This window comes from Ipomoea nil, unplaced genomic scaffold, assembly GCF_001879475.1.
Source record: "Ipomoea nil cultivar Tokyo-kokei standard unplaced genomic scaffold, Asagao_1.1 scaffold3016, whole genome shotgun sequence".
NCBI classification, from domain to species: Eukaryota; Viridiplantae; Streptophyta; class Magnoliopsida; order Solanales; family Convolvulaceae; genus Ipomoea; species Ipomoea nil.
The window spans coordinates 760,534-783,916 of NW_017619444.1; the positions used below are offsets into that span (position 1 = coordinate 760,534).

General features: G+C 36.5%; 1 protein-coding gene across 2 annotated transcripts; it reads right to left on the reverse strand.

Annotated features, from left to right (window-relative positions):
- Positions 1 to 994: 994 nt before the first annotated feature.
- LOC109163297 (L-ascorbate peroxidase, cytosolic) lies at positions 995 to 19,659 on the reverse strand. Of its 2 annotated transcripts, XM_019312048.1 has the most exons (10): positions 19,553 to 19,659; positions 18,394 to 18,522; positions 18,076 to 18,250; positions 17,897 to 17,962; positions 17,491 to 17,539; positions 17,287 to 17,372; positions 17,111 to 17,190; positions 16,912 to 17,014; positions 16,771 to 16,829; positions 16,499 to 16,697 (listed from the first exon to the last, which is right to left on the reverse strand). In XM_019312048.1, exons 2-10 carry the CDS (start codon positions 18,510 to 18,512, stop codon positions 16,682 to 16,684), a joined length of 753 nt encoding a protein of 250 aa, XP_019167593.1. In that variant the 5' UTR covers positions 18,513 to 18,522; positions 19,553 to 19,659; the 3' UTR covers positions 16,499 to 16,681. The 2 variants fall into 2 exon arrangements, with proteins under 2 accessions (XP_019167594.1, XP_019167593.1); XM_019312049.1 differs by lacking the exons at positions 16,499 to 16,697; positions 16,771 to 16,829 and adding an exon at positions 995 to 1,004 and having other exon boundaries at positions 16,875 to 17,014.
- Positions 19,660 to 23,383: the final 3,724 nt, after the last annotated feature.

Sequence of the window (23,383 nt, forward strand, 5' to 3'; positions counted from 1 at the left end):
CGCTCGACACTTCGAGCCAAGTCTCGACGCGTCGAGACCAGCGGGTCTCGATCTCAAAACATTCTGGAAATTTTCGACACGTCGAGCCTTCTGGTCCCCGAACTTGTCCAAAATTGCTCCAAACTCATCCTTGAACTTCCCTTGCTCATAGAATTGACCTACAATGGTTCAAAAACACTAACAAACACCGTAAAACATTCAAAACAAGTGTGAACCATAATTAAATGATAATAGCAAGGAAAATATGTATTAAATAAGCAAAATTAAAGAACTTAAATACTGAGATGATTCAAAATAACTATAATAACAAGCAAAGATGTGATAACATCAGTGTCACCGCCACAACCACCACTCTTGGTGGTTGCACAGGCTAAAGGGGTAAAACTAGAATTAGAGTAAAAGTCTGGCATCTAAATAAAATTACTGGAACGTAAGGGGGAAAAACATCACCCCAAATAGTCTACAACATCAAACGTCATAAGTCTAGATTCGTAACATCATCATCAATAAAAACTTAGAGTTTAGACAGCTCAAACTAAGATACTAATCTAACTCGATCTTCTCTCACTGCTGGGCCCACCTGAAAGGGGTTTTGCAAGCAACACACAGACAAACAGGAAAAATCCGTTAGCACGAAGCTAAGTATAACCACACTCAACCCTGTAAAGCATTCTAGCATATACATGGAAAACGTTTGATATCATTGTATCAATAAACTAATCTCAAAGTATATCTAGATTATCACATACTTTCTAGATGCTTGCACCCTATAATATCAGCTGGCATGCTTATATATGTGTAAGACTGATCACGTATATTCAACAACATGTAGACTTCTCAAATAAAGCAATCCATGCTTACAGATCGGATCATATTTGCAGATTAGGTAACAAGTGTTCACATGCAATTACACTCTTATCACATAGCTTATTAAGAAGATCTTCTACTACATCACAGTAATCATACTCAAGGGTTATCTCCAGTTAGTTTTCTCATTAAACAATCTTTTACGATATTCTATTCGTATACAATCATGTATAACATTATGGTCATGCTTCTCACGCAATCTAGTGCAACAATATAGTCATACTCTTATGCCATCTAGTGCAACAATATACTCATGTTCTTATGCAATCTCGTGCAACAATATAATCATACTCTTATGCAATCTAGTGCAACAATATACTCATGTTCTTATGCAATCTCGTGCAACAATATAATCATACTCTTATGCAATCTAGTGCAACAATATAATCATACTCATATGCAATCTAGTGCAACAACATACTCATATTCTTATGCAATTTCATGCAACAATATACTCATATTCTTATGCAATCTAGTGCAACAGTATATCATACACTCATATATAAAATAGAGTACTTTCTATGGAGGTTTCTTTGTTACTTTCTCGAGTCTCTCTTGACTCTCTTTCTTTCTATTGAATCTATATTGACTCTCTTTCTTGAGTCTCTATTGACTCTCTTTCTTTCTCTTATACTCGTAAACGGCTTAGGATTTCACAAAAGTGTGACTTACCCCATCGGGAACGGCATAATTCCGACCCAATATCTCCTACCGTCTACAGAACCAATCTTGTGGTTCAAACTCTTTGGAATCAGGTATCGAACTATTAGTGTGCACACCCCCTAACCGGGATTCCAAGCCCAGCGGGAAGTTTCCAACCTTGTAACGTGGGAATACACCACGTTACATATACTGGGACCGCAATGTCCATAATCATATCCCGAGAGGAACATAGTCCAAACGGTATCCTCCAAAACCTCACCGATATGAATATTACATAAATATATCTCTCATGCATCAATATCATGCATGCAACAATTATAGTACTACTCAATGCATCAAAGAATGATATACCACATGCTTATGGTTTTTGAAAGTATTCTTGGACTCACGTTAGTCCCTTATGCATTTTCGAAATATTACTCATGTGAAATGTCAAAATGCTATATAACATGCTTCTAAATCATGTATAAACTAACATGAAGTATTCAAGGATATATCATCATGCTTGGTTTGCAAAAATAGCAATTTCTATACATTCCACTCAACAAGTATGCTTATATTTTCATGGATCAAATAATACAATTTAATCATGCTTTCGTAATAAATCCTATTCTCAAAGGATCATGCTTCCTTACTTAATAAGAACATTATTTGATCACAAAATCAACAATTTCTCAAACACAGAGAATTAGGCAAAATATGCACTGTGTAACATTTCTTCATAAAATCCTTCTTAACATACTTGTTTTTAATCCAAATTCAACCAAATCAAAGCCAAAGCGTGTGTCATGACGATCCCGAAGAGCCGAGCCACAAGGGCCCGTAACACTCGGTCCGAAATGACACGTAGCTGAGCCACAAGGGCCCGGCCACTGCACAAAACCTTCACAGTACAAACTCAGGGACCTGGGACGGGACTCCTCATGGTCCGCCCCATGAGCCCCGTTAAAGTACCGGGGCTAGGCAACGGCCCTCTCCAAGGGCCGTTCCCTAGTCCCGTGGTGGCACGGCTCTAGCCGACGGCCCTTCTGGTGGCCTGCGGCTAGGGCTGCCACTCTGATCTGGTGCACACTGTGTTGTGCACCAGATAGACTTCTACCTGCAAAAACTTGTCCAAACATTTCCAAAACAATTGCAACAATTCACAAACACATCCTAGATCACTTCCAAGCATAAACACATTAAAAACTCATAATTTCTACTCATTTCTACTCAATACTAGGCTTCACAGAGCCAAAACTAGAGACGAATCCATGGGGTTATACCTCTTGTAGACCTCTTCTTCTTGCTTGGTTTTTCAGCTCCACTTCACTCAAGGATCTCTACTTCTTTCACCACCTAAACATCTCAAACAACCACACAAGGCCTAAGTCTAAAACCTTAAGAAGAGATGTTATGCAGAGAAAATGAGAGAAGGAGGAAATGAATGGAGAATAAGCTTACTACTATGGTGTTGGCAGCCAAGGAAGAGATCAGGAGGAAATGAGGCCAACACCATTCTATTTATAAGGGTTCAAAACCCTAGGCTTATACACAATGATTGGTTGAGGGCAAGGAGGTAAGTCTACTAGCTAAAAAGATGAATCAGGATAATATTTTGGATGCTTTGTGGTCCACCTTGCAACATGAACCATGGGCTAAAAGTGATATTTCTTTATTACTTTGGGGTGGAAAGTGAACTTTCCCAAAAGTTAAATGGATGAACACTTGTTCAAAATTCCCTTTTTAATTCTCCCGGTCTCACTCGGGTAAAATTCTCGATTTAAATCTTGGTACGCAAAGTACTCGAAACTTTGGAATTTCTGAATGAAATTCATTTCTTTGGTGTCGAATTAACTTTAAAATGGAACAAAAATTATTTTATTCAAACACCAATTACTCGCAAAAAAATAAAAAAATAAAAAAATAATTGTGTGAAAAACTATTTTGGGATTTCTTAACACTAGATTTATAAAATGAAATTTTGGGTTGTTACACAGATACATGACCTCGTCGAAGAGAGACGAGATCAGTAGTGACAGTATGGATTGATCCTGTTGGACCCACGATGCAAACGTCGGATTGGGAGTCGGAGCCGATGTTGATCCGTCTAAGGTGCCTTCGCCGGATGAAGCAGCTGTGAGGATCGCCGGCGGGCAGGGGAGGTCGCCGTCCACGTAGCCGAGTAGGCCTTGCCTGCGGAGAAAGGGAATAATCTGAGTGCGCTAGAACAAGTAGTTTCTGGAATTAACCTTCAAGGAGACGAAGTGGTGGGCGATAGACAAGGAGTTTGTGGTGGTCGGTGGTTGTACGGTGGCGGCAGTCACCGTACGTTCCGATGAATGGGTCGACATTTTGGGTGGAGAGAGGGTGTTGGGAAACCTAACGCAAAGCTGATACCAGATGAGAGAATTGTGATTACATTAACTGAAAACTATTACAAAGTGTGTAGTCCTATTAGGAAGGTAATCAGCTTACATTCTTTTTTAAAAAAAAAAAAAAGAAAAAAAAAAGCTGATATGAGAGAGAGAAGAAGAAGTTATTAAGAATACCTTCTTCTCTCTCCTAAATACCTTCTTCTCAATTACACACGGTATTTGCACATGGAGAGAGAAGAGGTAGTTCCAAATCTCTCTTTATTTACTCCAAATCTCCATTCCCTTCTTCAAGCATAAATACATGGGGAGGGAGAAGATGAGAAACATATATTAGATCTTCCTTCTCCACCATATCATCATTGTTGGGAAACATTTAAAGGCAAAGGCATTTATTGAGTTTGTCTTTACCTAGTTGTCCCACATTGCTTTGCTAACCCATCTTTTCTTTCCTTATTGCTCCAACACATTTTAGAAAGCTTGAAGTGTTACAGGGGAAACCATGCGCGTCGCCGCCTGCCCGCTCGGTTTGCACGTGCGGTGTGGTCAACATTTTGCACCCAGTATTAATTTTTAACCCCTATTTTTGTGGATCATCTCACCACCTTGTCCGCACTACATTCTGAACAACAGAACATGTATGCATTGAGTTGGTCACCTCTCCACTCCACCTTTTTCGTCCTATCTTCATGGCTGGTAAGGGGTGGGCGGTTATAACTTGCAGTATATAATCCACCTTCCCCTTTCTATCTAAAGACACACGAAATCTTTCCCTCTACATACGTTATTCGCCTGAGTACATACAGGTTCTATCTTGTTCTTCTGTGTAACCTGTCGAGAGCATGCGATACCTTGGTCGTAAATGCTTTTAAGGTAGTGTTACAGACACGACACATAAACCTTTTTCTCTTCAGTTACTACTCACGAACCAGCCACATCAAATCGTACTTTGCGTGCAACATTGTTGTTTTCCAACCAGAACAGTTCTTTCACATACGAAAGCACAACATTTAAAAGCATTTATCGTCGAATTCAACAATGTCTCAAGTCTCTAATCCGCCTTCTGATCTTACTGCAATTAAACCACTCACTAGTGGTTTAAATTATAAAAGATGGTCTGCCAAAATAATGATGCATCTGGAATTAAAAGATGTGGACTACGTGATCTCTGAAGATCCTGGGAAATTCGTTTTGCCTGATGTTCAATTTCGTGCGCAAACTAGACTGCAAGACTCGCAAGCCACCGCTTCGGACACCTCTATGGATCCAAAGTCTTCTGCAGCGCCCACGGATCAAAAGTCGCCTCCAACACAGGCTTCTTCAGTTTCCCAGGCAACTCGTACCAAGTATGAGAAAGATAACAAGACTGCTTGTGTAACCATTCTCCAAAGCATTACCAACCCACTATTTGACATGTTTTCGAGTCATATGTCAGCCAAAGTTATTTGGGACTTATTGCATCAAAAGTATGGCGCTGACGGTGCTGGAAGGCGAAAATATGCTATGGGACGCTCGTTAAATTTCAAGATGATGGATTCCAAACCGATCATTGAGCAGGTTCACGACTTTGAAAATTTGGTTCCATGCATGAAGGTAGAAGGAGTCGAAGTGAATGACGCCTTTTTTGTCAGATTCTCTAATTGATAAGCTGCCTGAATCGTGGCTAGATTTCAAAAACAAAATGAAGCACGAATGACGAAATTACACATTGCAGTAGCTAATCAACAGTTTGAATATCGAAGAAGAAGGTCTAGTACACAAGTATGTTGTTCTTTCTAATAATATTAAAGCTAATGTTGTGAAACGAATTTTGGCTTTGATAGGCCAAAATGTTGTGAAAATAATAGAAACCAAAAGAAGAACTAAAAAACAACAACAACAATCGTTTCAAGAATGAGAAAATTCAGAAAAAGGGGAAAAACAATGGTGAATGCTTCGTTTGTGGGAAACGAGGCCACCATGTTGTCCAATATTATCACCGCAAAGGGGCCACAAACCAGAATGGGCAGAAGCCAAATAATGAGGGCCTAAGAACCAAGCTCGGAGAATTCTGACATAATAGCAGCCGTGATAAACGATGCCAATATGGTTGGAGATCCAGACGAGTGGGTTGTGGACACGGGAGCATCACGCCACTTCTGCAACAACAAGGATTTGTTCAAGGTGTTCGAGCCTATCACTGGAGGAGAACAAGTGTTCATGGGGAACTCCAGCGTCTCCGAGGTAAGTGGTAGAGGAAAAGTATATTTAATGCTTCATTATGGGAAGCAATTATTGTTGCACAATGTGTTGTATGTTCCTTCCCTTCGTAGAAACCTAATTTCCGGAGGCTTGCTCAATAAGGCTGCTATGACTCGCTGTGGGAAATTCCTTGGGAAGGGATATCTGAGTGGAGGTCTTTTTGTGCTAGATGTTATTGTAGTAAGAAATCATCCCGATGTAGATGGTCCTCCTCCAACCATATATGATTTTATTTCAAATTGGCATAGACTAAACATTGATAATAATAATGTTTTCTTCTTTTGCTTATATTACTTTTTCAGTTAATATTTGGCATGGTAGATTATGACATATTGGTACAAAGTGTTTAAATAGATTGAAAAGCATGAATATGTTGCCAAATTTGTCCAATGATACATGCACACAATGTGAAACTCGCGTTGAAGCCAAATTTGCTAGAAAATAATTTTCAACTGTGAATCATCATACTTCATCTGTGTTAGAACTTATTCACACTGATTTAGCGGATTTCAAAACCACTGAAAGTAGAGGTGGAAAACGATACTATATTACATTTATTGATGATTTCTCCCGTTTAACGAAAATTTACTTATTGAGATCAAAAGATGAATCCGAACAAAAGTTTGTGGTTTTTAAAACTGAAGTAGAAAACCAGTTAGACAAAAAAAGATTAAAAGGCTTCGATCCGATAGAGGAGGAGAATATTAAACAAACTTTCTTAAAAATCTGTGTGAATCTTCTGGCATTATTCATGAAGTAACTACTCCTTATACTCCCCAACAAAATGGCATAGCTAAGAGGAAAATAGTACTCTCGAGGAAATGATCAATGCAACTGATCAGTTCAGGTGCTCTGGATTCTTTATGGGGGGAAGCTGTTCTAACAGCAAACCCTATATTAAATAGAGTACCACATAAAGAGTTTGAGAAAACCCCCTATGAGCTATGGAAAGGGCATGCCCCTAATCTTAAATACTTTAAGGTATGGGGCTTCTTGGCAAAGGTGGGACTACCGTCCTTCAAAAGGCCCAATTTGGGACCTAAAACCATAGATGTCATCCTTATTAGGTATGCTGAAAATAGCGTTGCTTATAGGTTTATGTGTTTGGAAAATCGTTCTATGTGTGAATCTAGAAATGTTGTTTTCTTTAAACACATATTTCCGTTGAAGAATGCATATGATTTAACTACTGATAGACTTCAACAAAATACACATGCGATATTTCCTAGTTTTTCAAACAATTCTGATGGAACCTGGAATTGAGAAAAACTTTGGTTCTGACTTCATAACATATGTGACAGAATTGAAAGACCTAAATGAACTATGTGATCAATTCATATGTCAACTAGTGTTAGAAGAAGAACCAAAAACCGTTGAAGAAGCTATGCGCTCGGTAGATTCTACTCTATGGAGAGAAACAATTAAAAGTGAGTTAGACTCCATACAGTCTAATCACACATGGAATTGGTTAATTTACCCAAGGTTTGTAAACCAATCGGCTGTAAATGGATCTTCAAAAGAAAGTTGAGACCAGATGGGTCAATTGAAATATTCAAAGCCAGGCTGGTAGCTAAAGGCTACACGCAGAAATTCGGTGAAGATTATTTTTATGCATACTCACCAGCAACAAAAGTAGTAACCATTCATGTAACACCCCGAAATTTTGAAACTTTTAAAGCTTATATAATAAGGCAATTGCTCATAAAATCCCAACCAGCGTAATACTAATCACAAGTGTACGGGGTGCTATGCCACATCTGAGCTGGAGAACTCAGATGCACAGGCTAAACTAACTAATATCCTCAATACATCATTATGGCACGCAGGCCGAAAGGAAAAACTATCTATCTAATCCACGATCTTCTAGCGCGCTCTGGGATCTACTCGTCTGTGCCTGAAAGCCAAATAAATCTGTTCAGCGAGAGATGCCGGTAACCCACTCCAACACGTTGAAATACATTATTGATAGATATATATAGATATACGAAAATCATTTTGAAGCAGGAAGATATATACTTAAGAGACACTAGTTTTAAAACCAGGAATAGACTCAACAGATAGGGATAAGCACATTCAACAGTTATAACCAAGCATATAAAGATACTAGCATATATCCTATGGTCAATAAATCAACTTCATCTCGTTCACATTATCATTCAATTCTTATCTCATCACACAAGCATACTTTGGTGGCGCCACAGGACCAATCGCATGCCCATATATGAGGGTCAGCGCATATAGCTCTGACACGGTCCCGCAGCACCCTGCCTCGTATCGCAATACGAAGGGGTCGATCGCAACCGACCGATGAACCGCAGCTCATCATAATGTTTGATCGCAACCAAACAGTGGATCGCAGCCCAAGAGTGATCATCTGACTGCAGCCAGGAATATGAACCGCAGCTCATGTAAAACATTTGATCGCAACCAAACGGTGGACCGCAGCCCAAAAGTGATCATCTGACCGCAGCCAGGAATATGAACCGCAGCTCATGTAAAATGTTCGATCGCAACCAAACGGTGGACCGCAGCCCGAGAGTGTAATTCTGACCGCAGCCAGCTTCTGAACCGCAACTCAGGAACAACCAATTTGATCGCAACCAAATTGGGGTATCATGCACACATAACTCATAGCAAGCACATGCAACCCACATTAACACATTGGGAAAGGGGAGAAAACGTATAATGAAACCTATGCGTGGTCATTCACATACTAGGAATAATCCTAAGGGGTTCATACGTCTTTCACCTAGGCCAACGGGATACCAATTTGACTAGCATGCGATATATAAGACTCATTTATCTTACGAACGGTACCCGAAACATCAAACTAGACTTAGGCACGATAAACGGAGTCCGTTGGGACACCACGAGGGTCGGGGAAACATCAAACGGGGAAGCCGAAGTCCCAAGTTGGGCAATTTCCAGCAGGTAGCCGGTGGGTGGAGGACCACCCGCCGGCGACAAACCTCCAGGCAGCGGGTGCCCGGCAGGCAGTCGTCTGCCCACTGCCGGCGACGTCCTTCTCGGGCAGCGGGTAGGTGGCGGGTCCCCCTACCCCCACCTACCCCCCACTGACTCTTTATCAAAATAAACGTCTCGGATCCGTTGTGGAACCCGAAACCATGCTTAGACACTTTTAAACGCAATTGATGACACCAAGTAGACAATTAACGGATCAAAAGCAAAAGTCATATAGCACACATCCTATCATGACTTCTAAACATAATCAACACCCGAACATGCGAAATCCCACCCAATTATATCAAGAATAACACAATACGAAATCCCCAATTTTAACCTAGGGCTCTAATCATATTCAAATCATCAAAATCATGGTTCATCTTTTAACATCAAGAAACATCAAGATTCATCAAGAACATCACATAATCATCAAGAACCTCTCATCATCATCAAGATCATCAAGATCACACATAAAATCATCTCACCAATTTATTAAGATCATATCATCAATATCACAAACGATTTATCAAGACACAAGTGTAGAGAGGAGGCCAAAGAAGATAATTATAGCAAGAAAAATAGGTTTTGTTGAGACATGGGTTACCTCTTAGCCTTAATTAATTTCCTTGGCTATGAAGGGTCTTTCTTTAAGATTCCTTCTTTCTTGATTTCTCCTAGGGGGATTCTTGGAACTTCTTGTGTGGTGAGAGATTATTGTGGTGTGGGTTCTAGGTGCCTCCTATGCCCCCTATTTATATACTTAAGGGTCCCTAATTAGGCTAGTTCTATTCCTTCTAGGACTAGGGGATTGGGTTTAAGGATAAGGGCCCATGGACTATGGTGGGCCTTTTCCTAATTAATTATTGGAATTTAGTCGTTTCTTTTGGGTAAATGATTAAATGATTAATTGGTTTTAGGGGTCGTAACACGGGGTGTTATAGTTCATGTTCTATTTGGTTTGGCATCTTTACATAGGTTGATAGTTCACCAAATGGATGTGAAAACATCATTTCTCAATTGTGAACTAGAAGAAGAAATCTACCTGCAACAACCTCCCGGATGTGTTGATCCGGGTCAGGAAGGAAAGGTATGTAGACTCAAAGATCTCTATATGGCTTGAAACAAGCCCCTAAACAGTGGTATGAAAAATTTCATAAAACCTTATTTGATCTGGGTTATTCTACTAACCGATCAGATGCCTGCTTATACACTAAAGAGATAGAATCTAGTATTGTGATTATTTGTCTCTATGTAGATGACATGTTGATTTTTAGTTCAAATATTGAGGCTATAAATGAGACTAAAATAAATCCATGTGACAAGTTTGATATGAAGGATCTGGGGGAAGCCGATGTGATACTTGGGATAAAAGTTACAAAAACTAAGAAAGGTTATCTTTTATCTCAAAGCCACTATACAGAGAAACTCCTGAAGAAATTTGATAGTTATAATGTAACTTCGGCTAAAACCCCTTTTGATCCTAGTGTCAAACTGTCAAGGAACATAGAGGCTAGTGTGTCTCAAGAAGAGTATGCAAAAATAATTGGAAGTCTAATGTTCTTAATGATCTATACTAGACCCGATATTGCATTTGTAGTAAATAAGCTCAGTCGCTATACACATAACCCTAGTACTCCACATTGGGATGCATTGAGATGGGTGCTTCTATATCTAAGAGGCACTCTAGACTGGGGTCTTGATTATAAAGTATTCCCAACCGTGCTAGAAGGGTTTTGTGATGCAAATTGGGTAAATGACGGTGATGATGTAAGCTCAACTAGTGGATATGTGTTCACTATGTGTGGAGCTGCTATATCATGGAAGTCAAGAAAACAATCATGCATTGCCAGATCAACCATGAAAGCTGAATTTATAGCTCTAGATCTGGCAAGCCAAGAGGCCGAGTGGCTAAGAAACTTACTGGTAGACGTGCCATTGTGGGGGTGTCCAGCACCCGCGATTCCTATACATTGTGATTCACAAACTGTCATTTGTGTTGAGCAAAATAGTGTCTACAATGGGAAAAGAAGATACATAAGAGTCAGACATGAGTCTATACGACAGTTGATACTAAATGGGTGATCACAATGAAATTTGTGAGATCAGAAAGGAATATTGCAGATCCTTTCACAAAAGGCCGAAATCGAAATGTCATCCTTGATACTTCAAGGGAGATGGGTTTGAAACCCAATGATGTAAGAAATTCGTGATGGACACCACCTCTGTGGTCAAACGAAGTCACGGAAAACCTTACATTAAAAGACTGTAAATCAGTGCTTACTCTGTAGCATGTTGTGAGTGGTCTATGATGAGATAGACTTGACAGAGATGTCTATGCTGAGATAGACTTGACAGAGATGTCTATGCTGAGATAGACTGAGCTGGGATTCATTCGAGGTCAAAGAGTGTGATTACACACAATCTGTGATCGTTAGAGTTAATAAGTGCATATAAGTTCAAAATTCAACTAACCGATGAGTTTAAGAGTCAATTCACTCTCAGGTAGCAAATTACTTAATGTCACTACATGACATTTCAAGTTTCATACATTAGCATGAAAGTTAGCGCTTGTGCTTACTCAGACGTTGTTAGAACTAGCCTTGTCCCTTTAAATGTGTGGGGGATTGTTGGAAAACATTTAAATGCAAAGGAATTTATTGAGTTTGTCTTTACCTAGTTGTCCCACATTACTTTGCTAACTCATCTTTTGTTTCCTTGTATACTCAAACACATTATAGAAAGCTTGAATGGCCCGTTTGGTTCACAGAATAAATTTGGACGGAATAGGAATGTTATTCCATAGGGAATGGAATAGGTAAGGAATAGAATATGAATTATATTCTGTTGTTTGGTTGGTTAAGAAATAGGAATGAAATATATGTTCAACAGCGAATAGACATTGGGAATTGTATTGTAATGTTTGGTTGGTTAAGGAATAGGAATGAAATATATGTTCAAAAGACATAAATACCCTTGTACAAAAATTATTATTATTATTATTATTATTATTATTATTATTATTATTATTATTATTATTATTATTATCATTATTATTATTATTATTATTATCATTATCATCATCATCATCATCATCATTATCATTATCATTATCATTATTATCATTATTATCATTATTATTATTATTATTATTATTATTATTATTATTATTATTATTATTATTATTATTATTATTATTATTATTACTATTATTATTATCAATATTATTATCATTATCATTATCATTCAGAAGCTTTTGTCGATCCGATGAGTGCTTTTATGACGGCCAAATTGGTTCCGTTTTCTCCATTTTCAACCGCAAGCTTTTGTTAGATGCGGAACAGAATTGAATCAAGGAGATGAAGATAAGGAGGAATTGTGTGCTAGTGATGTGGATAGTTTCCGCTGAGGGAGATGAAGGTAAGGAAGATAATGACCTCGAACCGCAGTCGTCCTCATCGTCATCTATAGTCGATCATAATATTATTGTTCTGTTAAGAGCCTAACTCACCGATGGAAACTTTTTCCCCTTTGTCTTGATTGAAATAATGTGCTGAAACTATCTTTTGCTGCTGTTGGAGTTTGATTTTTCTATGAAGATTATTGGCTGATGTAAAAAAAGAAAAAAAAAAAAAAAAAAAAAAAAAAAAAACTAACTGTATTGTGTCAACCTCCATACGCCGTCTTTTCATCCGACTTCCCTCCTATTGAATGTAAGAAGAGTAGCTCTACAGGATTGGCATTGAAGCGATGGAAGCTTCACCATTTGTTGTGCTGGATGAACAATGACGTAAATGGTGGAAGAGTTGAAAAGACAAAGAGAAAGATAGTTTAAAAATCTTTAGGTTAAACAAGGGTAAAATAGGACATGAAATATAAAAGCTATTCCTGCGAATTGAGGAATAACTTAGTAGTAGTAGTAGTAGTAGTAGTAGTAGTAGTAGTAGTAGTAGTAGTAGTAGCAGTAGCAGCAGCAGCAGTAGGAGTAGTAGTAGTAGTAGCAGCAGCAGCAGCAGCAGCAGCAGCAGTAGTAGCAGTAGTAGTAGTAGCAGTAGTAGCAGTAGTAGCAGCAGTAGTAGCAGCAGCAGTAGCAGCAGCAGCAGCAGCAGCAGCAGCAGCAGTAGTAGTAGAACTACTACTACTACTGATGATGGGCGGCTCTAGGAACTAGAACCCGCCATGGACAAGTTTTTTGATACATCAGACATTGCAACATCCTCCTCATCACCTCCAAACCGCCGACCACACTCATCCAATTGTTCCCTTCGGCGTTTCGACACAGCCACCACCGCCAGTAGCAATAGCAGTAGTAGCAGTACCAGTAACAGTAGCAGTAGTAGCAGTAGTAGCAGCAGTAGCAGTAGTAATAGTAGTAGCAGCAGCAGCAACAACAGTAGTAGCAGTAGCAGTAGCAGTAGTAGTAGCAGTACTACTACTACTACTGATGATGGGCGGCTTTGGGAACCATAACCCGCCATGGACAAGTTTTTTGACACATCAGACATCGCAACATCCTCCCCATCACCTCCAAATCGCCGGCCACACTCATCCAATTCTTCCCTTCGGCGTTTCGACGCAGCCACCACCGCCGGACTGTCCTCCTGCCCGTCCTCCACCCTAACCCCAACCACCGAACCACCCCTAGCCACCGTGGATTCCCCAACACCTGTGGAACCCGTCGTCGGAATTAACCATGGTTCTCCGGCCAGTCTCGGACCGATCCTACCCCCTGCCCGCATTCATTCCCCGAACAGGTATATCTCAACCGGTAGCGTTGAATTTCTTGCCTTTAGACAAAATTTAACCGAGTGCCCTAACATACCGCAAAAGAAACAAAAGGTATGCAATCGTTCATATTTGAAATTTACCCAACATGCGAACTTGTCACGTTTGAGCAACTTCATACGGCGTCGTAAGGATGAAGCGGCCTAGGAAGTTTCCGACCTGTTCGAGAATGACATCCGAGGTATACCCCATAGGAAGCGCATGGCACTGCACCCACATATCCACAGAATCCAAGACCACATCCCCCGGGAGCACACCATCCTTGACCTGACGACACACGAGTGTATGATTATCAAACGACCAAGGCCCCTCCTCAAGAACCCTAGTCATATCAGTTTCATGCCGGAATGCAAACAGGAACAGATTAGGTTGCAACTCCGTCACCTGAACACCCAAGACCGGTTGCCAGACCGACGCCATGACCTGACGCATGAACTCAATTTTGATCAATTTTGTCGTTAAAAAGCATCCGACGATCGTCCAGACTCCATCGCCTGCAGCATCCTCCTTCCCGGCGTCAACTACCGGTTCGAAGGCCATCGCTTCCTCCTCCTCTAGGATCAAATCTGCCCATCGTGCCGTGATACCCGCTACCTCGTTCTCCGTCGTTGTTGTAGCCATGAGAAGCGAAACAAAATGTAACAAAGACAGCGGAGTTTCGCCGGAGAAAACCCAAGAACACCGAAACCCTAGCAAAAAACCGGAGAGAAACCTTAAAACCCTAGGTTTACGTAGGGAGAGAATTTTCCATAAGGGGTGTTTGGTACACCGTAATTGTAATTCTTTAACTTGACAAATTACATTGTTTGGTTGGAAGGAATTGCAATTCCCTCTTATTGAATTGGAATTCATACCTCCCCTATGGATGACAATTTCAATCCGCACTGCGGATATCTACCCCGCATGGATCGAGTTTTTTAGGTGGTAGTGGGTGGTGGGTCAGAGGTGGGTATTTAAAAAGTGAACCGGCAGTGGGTCGGGTTTGATTTAGGTTCTATGTACAAAACCCACCTAGAACCCCACTCGACCCACCATGTGTGTGTCTATATATATATATATAATTTTATAATAAGTACTAGTATGTAGTTATGAGTTAATTCCTTTTTTGGTCTTGGATTTATAAGTGACAATCTACTTTTAGTCTTTTTTTATCAAAACATCCCTTTTTGGTCCTAGTATTATTGTGACATGGCCAATTTTGGTCCTCTATCAACAAAATCGTTGATTCCATTTTTAGACCTAGATTTATAGGTGGCAATCCACTTTTAGTTCTCTTTTATCAGAACATCCATTTTTGGTCCTTTATAAAAAAATCGTTGAAATTTCGTTAAATACAAGGACATGACCCGTTATTTTTTTTACGTTTATTTTTTTTGAAAAAATTCATAATTGAAGAGCGAAATGCCCTTGTATTTAACGAAATTTCAACGATTTTTTTATAAAGGACCAAAAATGAATGTTCTGATAAAAAAGAACTAAAAGTGGATTGCCACCTATAAATCTAGGACTAGGACTAAAAATGGAATCAACTCATTAGCTATTTATAAAAGTTTCTATAACTTCGTGTAACTTTTTACTATTTTTATATCTAAACAACTAAGTTTACTTTTAAAATTTAAAAATTTAGTTATTATATTTAAATATTTCTATTATTTTATATTTTAGTATAACTAATGAATTTTATTACGAGTATTCTATTATAAGTAAATTAAATATTTTATTTTGAAAAAATAATAATAAGATAATAAGTAGTGGGTACCCGTACTGGGCACGTGCACCCAGTGAGAAGGGTGGGTTTTGAAAAAGTTCACCCGGTGCGGGTTGGGGGTGGAGGTGAGTGAAAAAAAAATATACGGTGGGTCGGATGATGGATGTAGCCCTCCCCTATGAATTTCAATTCCATGAAGCATGAAAGAAAAAAGATAAGAGATTTATTTACCCTTGGCATTTATTATTATTATTATTACACATATGCGTTTTAGTCTTTATATCACTCTTCTTTTCTCATCCTCAATAATTTTATTTCTCACAACTAAACAATGAAATTTAAATTTCTATTTTATTCACACATTATTCATTTTCCATGGAATTACCATTCATTTCCCTCTAATTCCTTTTTTCCAACCACAAGCCCCGTAATATTTTTCCTCTTCAATATAGTTTATAGTTTATTTTTATTGAGTGATAAATTAATTGACCCCACACACATTTAATTAAATGCTAAATAATAATCCAATTACATTGTGTCATATTGAGAGAGAAGTTTTATAGAAGAGATACCTAATATTACTGAAATTACAATTTCATAATAACATAAGAAAAAAGTTTAAAATGTGAGTACCAAATTGTCCTCCCTAACTAACTTTTTCAATTCTCAAGCACTACACTTGAAATACAATGAAATTTGACTTTATTACACCTAATTCTTTACGAAATGTTTGTGTTTTTTTGAAATTTCAATAGGTTCTATATTACTGACAAGTGTTCACATTACATCATTTCTCATGTTCAGACAATTTTGACCATTTTATGGGTTGTGTTGACAATTTTTGACATTAAGAATTTAAGACCTGGTGATGCGGTTCATTTGTGAAAACGCAGAAAATTTAACACGCAAACACGAGAAATGTAACAATTTGAGCAAAAGCAGTCAGAAATTATTTTGCTGGAAATGATTTAAGAATCCAGTTTCAGAGCACAACAAAGGTAGAAGAATCTAGAGTCGAAACCGAAATACTAAACCCAAGCTAGGCCTTTCTAATGATTCAAGCAAAAACACGCCATTTCCATCTACCTTGTTCAACACCAGCTTAAGCTTCTGCATATCTGCATAACCAAAACACGTTTAAGAGACTTGCCTTGATTATTAAATAAACCATTTCAAAGCAAAGATCCTTACCCAAGTTCAGAGAGCTTCAAATGAGCCTCAGCATAGTCAGCAAAGAAGGCATCTTCATCCTGAAACAGCATGCAAAATAACATTAGTAAATCAGTAGGTAAAACAGCTCTTTTGAATGAATGCATATCACACAATACATACTGCAGCATATTTTTCAACCAGTGGGCGGAAAACAGGATCATTAAGAAGTGCCTTGTCAGTGGGCAATTGTAGAAGCCCTTCTTTCTCACCGCTCAGAAGCTCTCTGATTGCAACATAAACAAACAATATATCAATATGATAGCCACAAAAAACATGTACATATCTTTTTGAGAAAGGCGAGTAATACTAGTCTTCTTACGTAAAGTAAGAGTTATCGAAGATGAGTGGGTTGGTAGTCCACGGGCCTTCAAATCCAGAGCGCTCCTTGTGGCACCTTCCCTGAAACCAATTTGGAACCAAATGTCAAATCACATAACAAAGAGGGGAAGGGGCAAATGGAAAACAAATTAAAGCCATAATGTTGGAAGTACCTACCAGGGTATGGCCACCAGAGAGAGCAACAATATCCTTGTCAGAGAGACCCATTTGTTTGACAAACACATCTCTTAGGTGATCATTTCCTAAATAAAGAGGAACATATCATTAATTCGCAAACAAATCTCAACTTGAGAGTATATTTGCTAATTCCCATGGGGATGACATATTAGATATAACCAAGCTACACATAAAAAGACTTACCTTGTGTGGCATCAGGAAGACGACCTTCAACTGGGGGCTCTGTCTTATCCTGATAAGAAGTAAGAACAAACACAAATTTATAGAGATGAAAAACTAACAAAGGGGTGCATGTTAATTCAAAGTACACTTCTAGTAATGATCAATAATTACTTGCACAACAGGGAAAAATGGAAATGAATTACCCTGAAGCTACTCCTCTATATTTTTGCCAATAAGATCAAACAAAATGTTTATTTCAACTTCTTTAAATAAAAGAGCTAATTTATAAGAAAGATATCAAGTCTACCTACACAGAAAATAAAATAACGAACAAGCACCAACAGGAAACTAGACTTGTACATTCAAGATATACCAAAAAGATGGCATGCTTAGTAACTGAATTTACAAAGAAAATACGCCCACTGACCTCTCTACCAGGATGGAAAGGAACATCAGGTCCTCCAGTGATTTCAACAGCAACAACACCAGCAAGCTTAAAGCATGAAAATGGTTTAAATTAGTAAAACTCCTCTTAGAAATAGAAAAGCACTGAAAATAAAATCCAGACTTTCCAAACTCCAAGCAGAACAAAGGAAATGGCAGTACCTGATAGAAATCTGCATAAGAGACAATAGGGAATTGCTCCTTGAATGGCTCCAACAACCTAACTGCAATGTCAAGACCATTATTGGCACCATGAGCTTGCTCAGCCTTGAGCCTCATGGTTCCGAATGGACCTCCAGTCTTGGTCGAGACATCAAAAGTTCCAGCAGAGTGCCATCTACAATGACATCAATCAAGCCAAATTCACATCAGCACACAACTATAAAATTCAAGAATATCAACAGACTTCCATAATGTACAAAAAGAATACAACATTAGTAAATGGCAAGGGAGATTCAGATAAAGTGAACAGATATTTACGCAAGACGAAGCATGAGAGGAGCACAGTTCTTGTCAGCAATGAATCCTCTAAGCTTTCTCCTCAATTTTTCAATAGCCTTCTGGTACTCCTCACTAACAGTGGGATAGCACTTCCCCATTGCAACTATTCTGCATTACAAACACTCACACACACAGATTAACTTCCAATCCAGCATTAAATTTAAACACATTTGTAACTGCATTTTTACACCTAAAAATACAATCCAGTGAATCCACTACACATACAACACAAAAGTAAGCAACAATTAGAGTATTAGACCAAGATCCCAACATCTGAGGTCAACACAAAATAACAGAAACAATATCTTATATTCCAATCAAACTAACAAACATATATCATCAACTTCAAATCAAACTAACAAAAAGACATATATACTAAATCCATAAAGGTTTTTAAAAAAATGACTACAACACAATTGCTCCGGGCCTCATTCAAAATGAATATTCAACAGTATTGTCTACAGACTACACAGCTAATGAAATCAGGAGAGTTCACACTAGATGTTTATACAAGCACTTACGCACAATCCACCCAAGCTCATACAGGCATATACAAAACAAACGAAAGCCAAAAATTTAGGACATGAGCGAAACAACCAAAGACAATATTTGTTTAGTTGAAAACTAGAATTACAAGCACTTACACAAAATCCACCCAAGTTCATACAGGTATATACAACAACGATCGAACGCCAAAAAATTAGGACATGAGCGAAACAACCAAAGGCAACTATCTTTATTTAGTTGAAAACTAGAATCGGGATAAACTATACTTTTTAAAACACAAATGATAAACTGAACTAGATGTAAAACCATCTTCCCCACAAACTCTCTGCAGCATTGTCCCTAGAATCATACATTTTGTAAAACTCGCAGTCACCACCCCTCTGCCTCTCATATACTTCGACATTTCGACTCTTCCGTCAAATACTTCCCTCCAAACAGACTTTCCACTACCATGGCGTGAAGCATCACCAACGCCTCTAACCTCACCCTTAAATTCTAGATCAAAACTAAAAATCTCCAGATCTTATGACAAACTCAGATTATGTTTGACTTTCCGTTTACCAGAAAATCACCCAAAAAAAAAAAAAAAAAAAAGAAATCAAAGCTGCATTGAAGTTGTGAAGAGTCGAACCTTTGGTAAGCAGAGAGAGAGGCGACAAAGGCACGAGCAGACCACAAGCAGAGAGTGAGGAATGAGGTGAAGAACAATGGGAGGATATTATTATATATAAAAGAGCAAGGGGAAAGAAAGGTACGGTGTTTTGATCTCAGCCGTTGGATCTGGATGATCTGGTGGTCCACCAATGGAAAATGAAATCTACTTTAATAGGGAAAATAGTTAATAAAATTGGAAATTGGAATTTGAAATTTGAAAACGGCCCTCTGACCAATAAAATATCAGTCGTCGTCGTGGTACTGCTGTGGCTGCTCTAATTAAATGACGATAACAACCCTGTACCCCAACCAACATTTGTATGGAGTAGATGAATTTGCACAAGCCTATTTTAGGTCATTACAATACGAGAGTCGAGAATGCAGGTGTGAACGCATTGAGCTACCGCAGATTCCTTGGGAAGAGATTGCTAAAATCACCTCACACAATATCTTTCGAATCTCACAGTCTCATTTTTTTTGGGAGAAATCTCTTTTTTTTTCTTTTTTTTTTTTGAAAACTTGGGAGAAATTTATTAAGGGGGTGTATTCCATCATGACTTTCATAGGCTTTTTTTTGGCAAACTTAACTGAAAAGCTATAAGTTATGAGCTGAAAACTGAAAAGCTATAAGCTCGGAGGTAAAAACTAAAGAACTGTTAAGTTAATTGTTATGATTGAAAGTGTTTGATAAAATTAGTTTTTTGATAAGGTGATAAATGTAAAAAGATTAAAAAGGACATATTCATAAAATTTAAATTAGTTTATTTACATATTAAAATTTAACATTTTTATATAAAACTATTAGCATAATCTATATCTATATTCTATATTCTATATATCTATCTATCTATCTATATCTATTCTATATATATATAAAAGTAAAATCCTCCTAACAAATTTTCCCTCCAAAACTTTTGTAGTAAAACTTATTTGGTAAGTAAATGTCAAATGGAAATTAAATAAATAAATAATAATAATAATAATAATGTTATTACCTTAAATAAATAAATTATTATACTTTCCCTTAAATAAATAAACTATTATACTTTCCTTTTGAATTAGTATTTTCTACCTATAAATACAAGAGCTTCTTCAATCAAAGAATCTCAGGCTCATCTTTCTGCTTTCTTTTTGTATGAATTTTCTACATTTTTCTAACTATATTCTCACGTACTCCAATATGTTTTGCAGTTTGGACATCATGAATAGCTTCATCAACGATATCTTCTTGAAGCTTGCCCGAGAGGTGACTCGCTTGGCCCACTACAACAAGAAGCCGATAATCACTTTCCGCGAGATCTAGGCTGGCATGAGATTGGTTCTTCCTGGCGAATTGGTAAAGTACGTTGTCTCTTTAAAAACACTAAAGCAGTCACCATATTTACAAGCTCTTAGATGAAATCATTTAAATCTATGTTTAGTTTTTATATAATCTCAATTAGGGATTAATAGATGTAAAGTAACTTGGATTTGAGTTTAATTTCATATTATTCTTCCAAAAGGTTTAATTTCATATTATAAGTATTGTTATCTACCTTTAACTATCAGTGAATCGATTAGCATTCTCAAAAAAATAAAATAAAATAAAATAAAATAATTGAATGTCTATATCTACGTGCATTTAAGATGCAACATGTGTATGATTCATTAGGCTTTGAGGCAGGAGAACACATCTGGGTACATTGGTGGATCTGTATATCATTGCAAAAAAATATCCATACAATTAATTAATTAATATAATTACAATTATCATTATTCTAATTCAAAAAAAAACTAAAGAATTAATTGTAATAATGAAATTTGTTATTAATATTCTGTTACTAATTGACACAGAAATCAGACTAAAAGAAAAACGAAATTAATATTAAAAATAGACTCGAATTATAAAAAAAAAATGTGTTTAATAAGTAAATAACTAATTTGCTAGACAGAAAATTAGGGTAAAGGAAAAAGAAAATGATTATTAAACATTGTACCAGATTGTTTTTATGATTGAAAATGAATATTACAAACGTACCAGATTGTTTTTATGACCAGAAATAAGAATGAATTTTACACACGAGAATCTATTATTAATATTCTGTTATACTAATAGGCATGGGAATCATGCCAAATGAAAAAAGGATTTAATATTAAAAATTTATTGGAAATATAACATAGTTTTCCAAACGAAAAAATTAGTAACCACCAAATGAAATATTAGGAAAAAATTATGAAGAAAAAAGAAATGAAAATAAATATTAACTCTTTCTATGAATGAAAAAAGGAAATGAATATATCCATATTTCACTTAAAATATAATCAGTAATTATATTATATTATTATAATTATATTAATTATTTATGAAGAAAAAAAGGAAATAAATATGAAAGGAAAAAAAAATAAAATTTAGACACGAAAATCTATTATTAATATTCTGTTATACTAATAGACACGGGAATTAGGCCAAATGAAAAAAAAAAGATTTAATATTAAAACTTTATTGAAAATATAACACCGCTACCTATGAAAAAATTAGTAACCACCACGTGAAATATTAGAAAAAATTATGAGGGAAAAAGAAATGGAAATGGAAATGAATATTAACTCTTTCTATGAGTAAAAAAGGAAATGAATATATTCATATTTCACTTAAAATATAATCAGCAATTATATAATTATAATTATTATAATTATATTAATTATTTATGAAGGAAAAATGAAATGAATATATTAATAGTTTATTGGAAATATAATCAGTAATTATATTTTTTATAATTATATTACTTTTTAATTATGTGAAAATGAATATTAATTATTTTTATGAACAAGAAAGGAAATGAATATTTCACAAAGAAATCTGTTATTAATATCATGTTACTAATCGACATGGAAATCAGGCCAATTATTCGACAATTATTAGAAAAATGAATACAAATCAATATTACTTCTTTTTATGAAGGAAAAAAAAAAGAAATATATATATTCAAAAGGAAATGAAATATGAAGAAAAACGAATGAATATGTTTATATTTCACTAAAAATATAACACAGCTTTTGGCACAGAAATCAGACCAAAAGAAATTAATATTAAAAATGGACTCGAATTAAAAAATATATATGTGCTTAATAAGTAAATAACTAATTTGCTACACAGAAAATTAGGGTAAAGGAAAAAGAAAATGATTATTAAACACGTACCAAATTGTTTTTGTGATTGAAAATGAATATTACAAACATACCATATTATTTTTATGACCAGAAATAGGAATGAATTTTACACACGAAAATCTATTATTAATTTTATGTTACTAATAGGCATGGGAATCATGCCAAATGAAAAAAGGATTTAATATTAAAAATTTATTGGAAATATAACACAATTTTCCCTACAAAAAAAAAAATAAAAATTAGTAACCACCAAATGAAATATTAGGAAAAAATTATGAAGGAAAAAGAAATGGACACAAATATTAACTCTTTCTATGAATGAAAAAGGAAATGAATATATCCATATTTCACTTAAAATATAATCAGTAATTATATTATTATAATTATATTAATTATTTATGAAGGAAAAAGGAAATAAATAAGAACAGACAAAAATGAATTTTACACACAAGAATCTATTATTAAATTTTGTTACTAATAGAAACAGGAATCAGGCCAAATGAAAAAAAGATTTAATATTAAAAATTTATTGAAAATATAACACCGCTTTTCCTACGAAAAAATTAGTAACCACCACATGAAATATTAGGAAAAAATTATGAAGGAAAAAGAAATGGAAATGAATATTAACTCTTTCTATGAGTGAAAAAGGAAATGA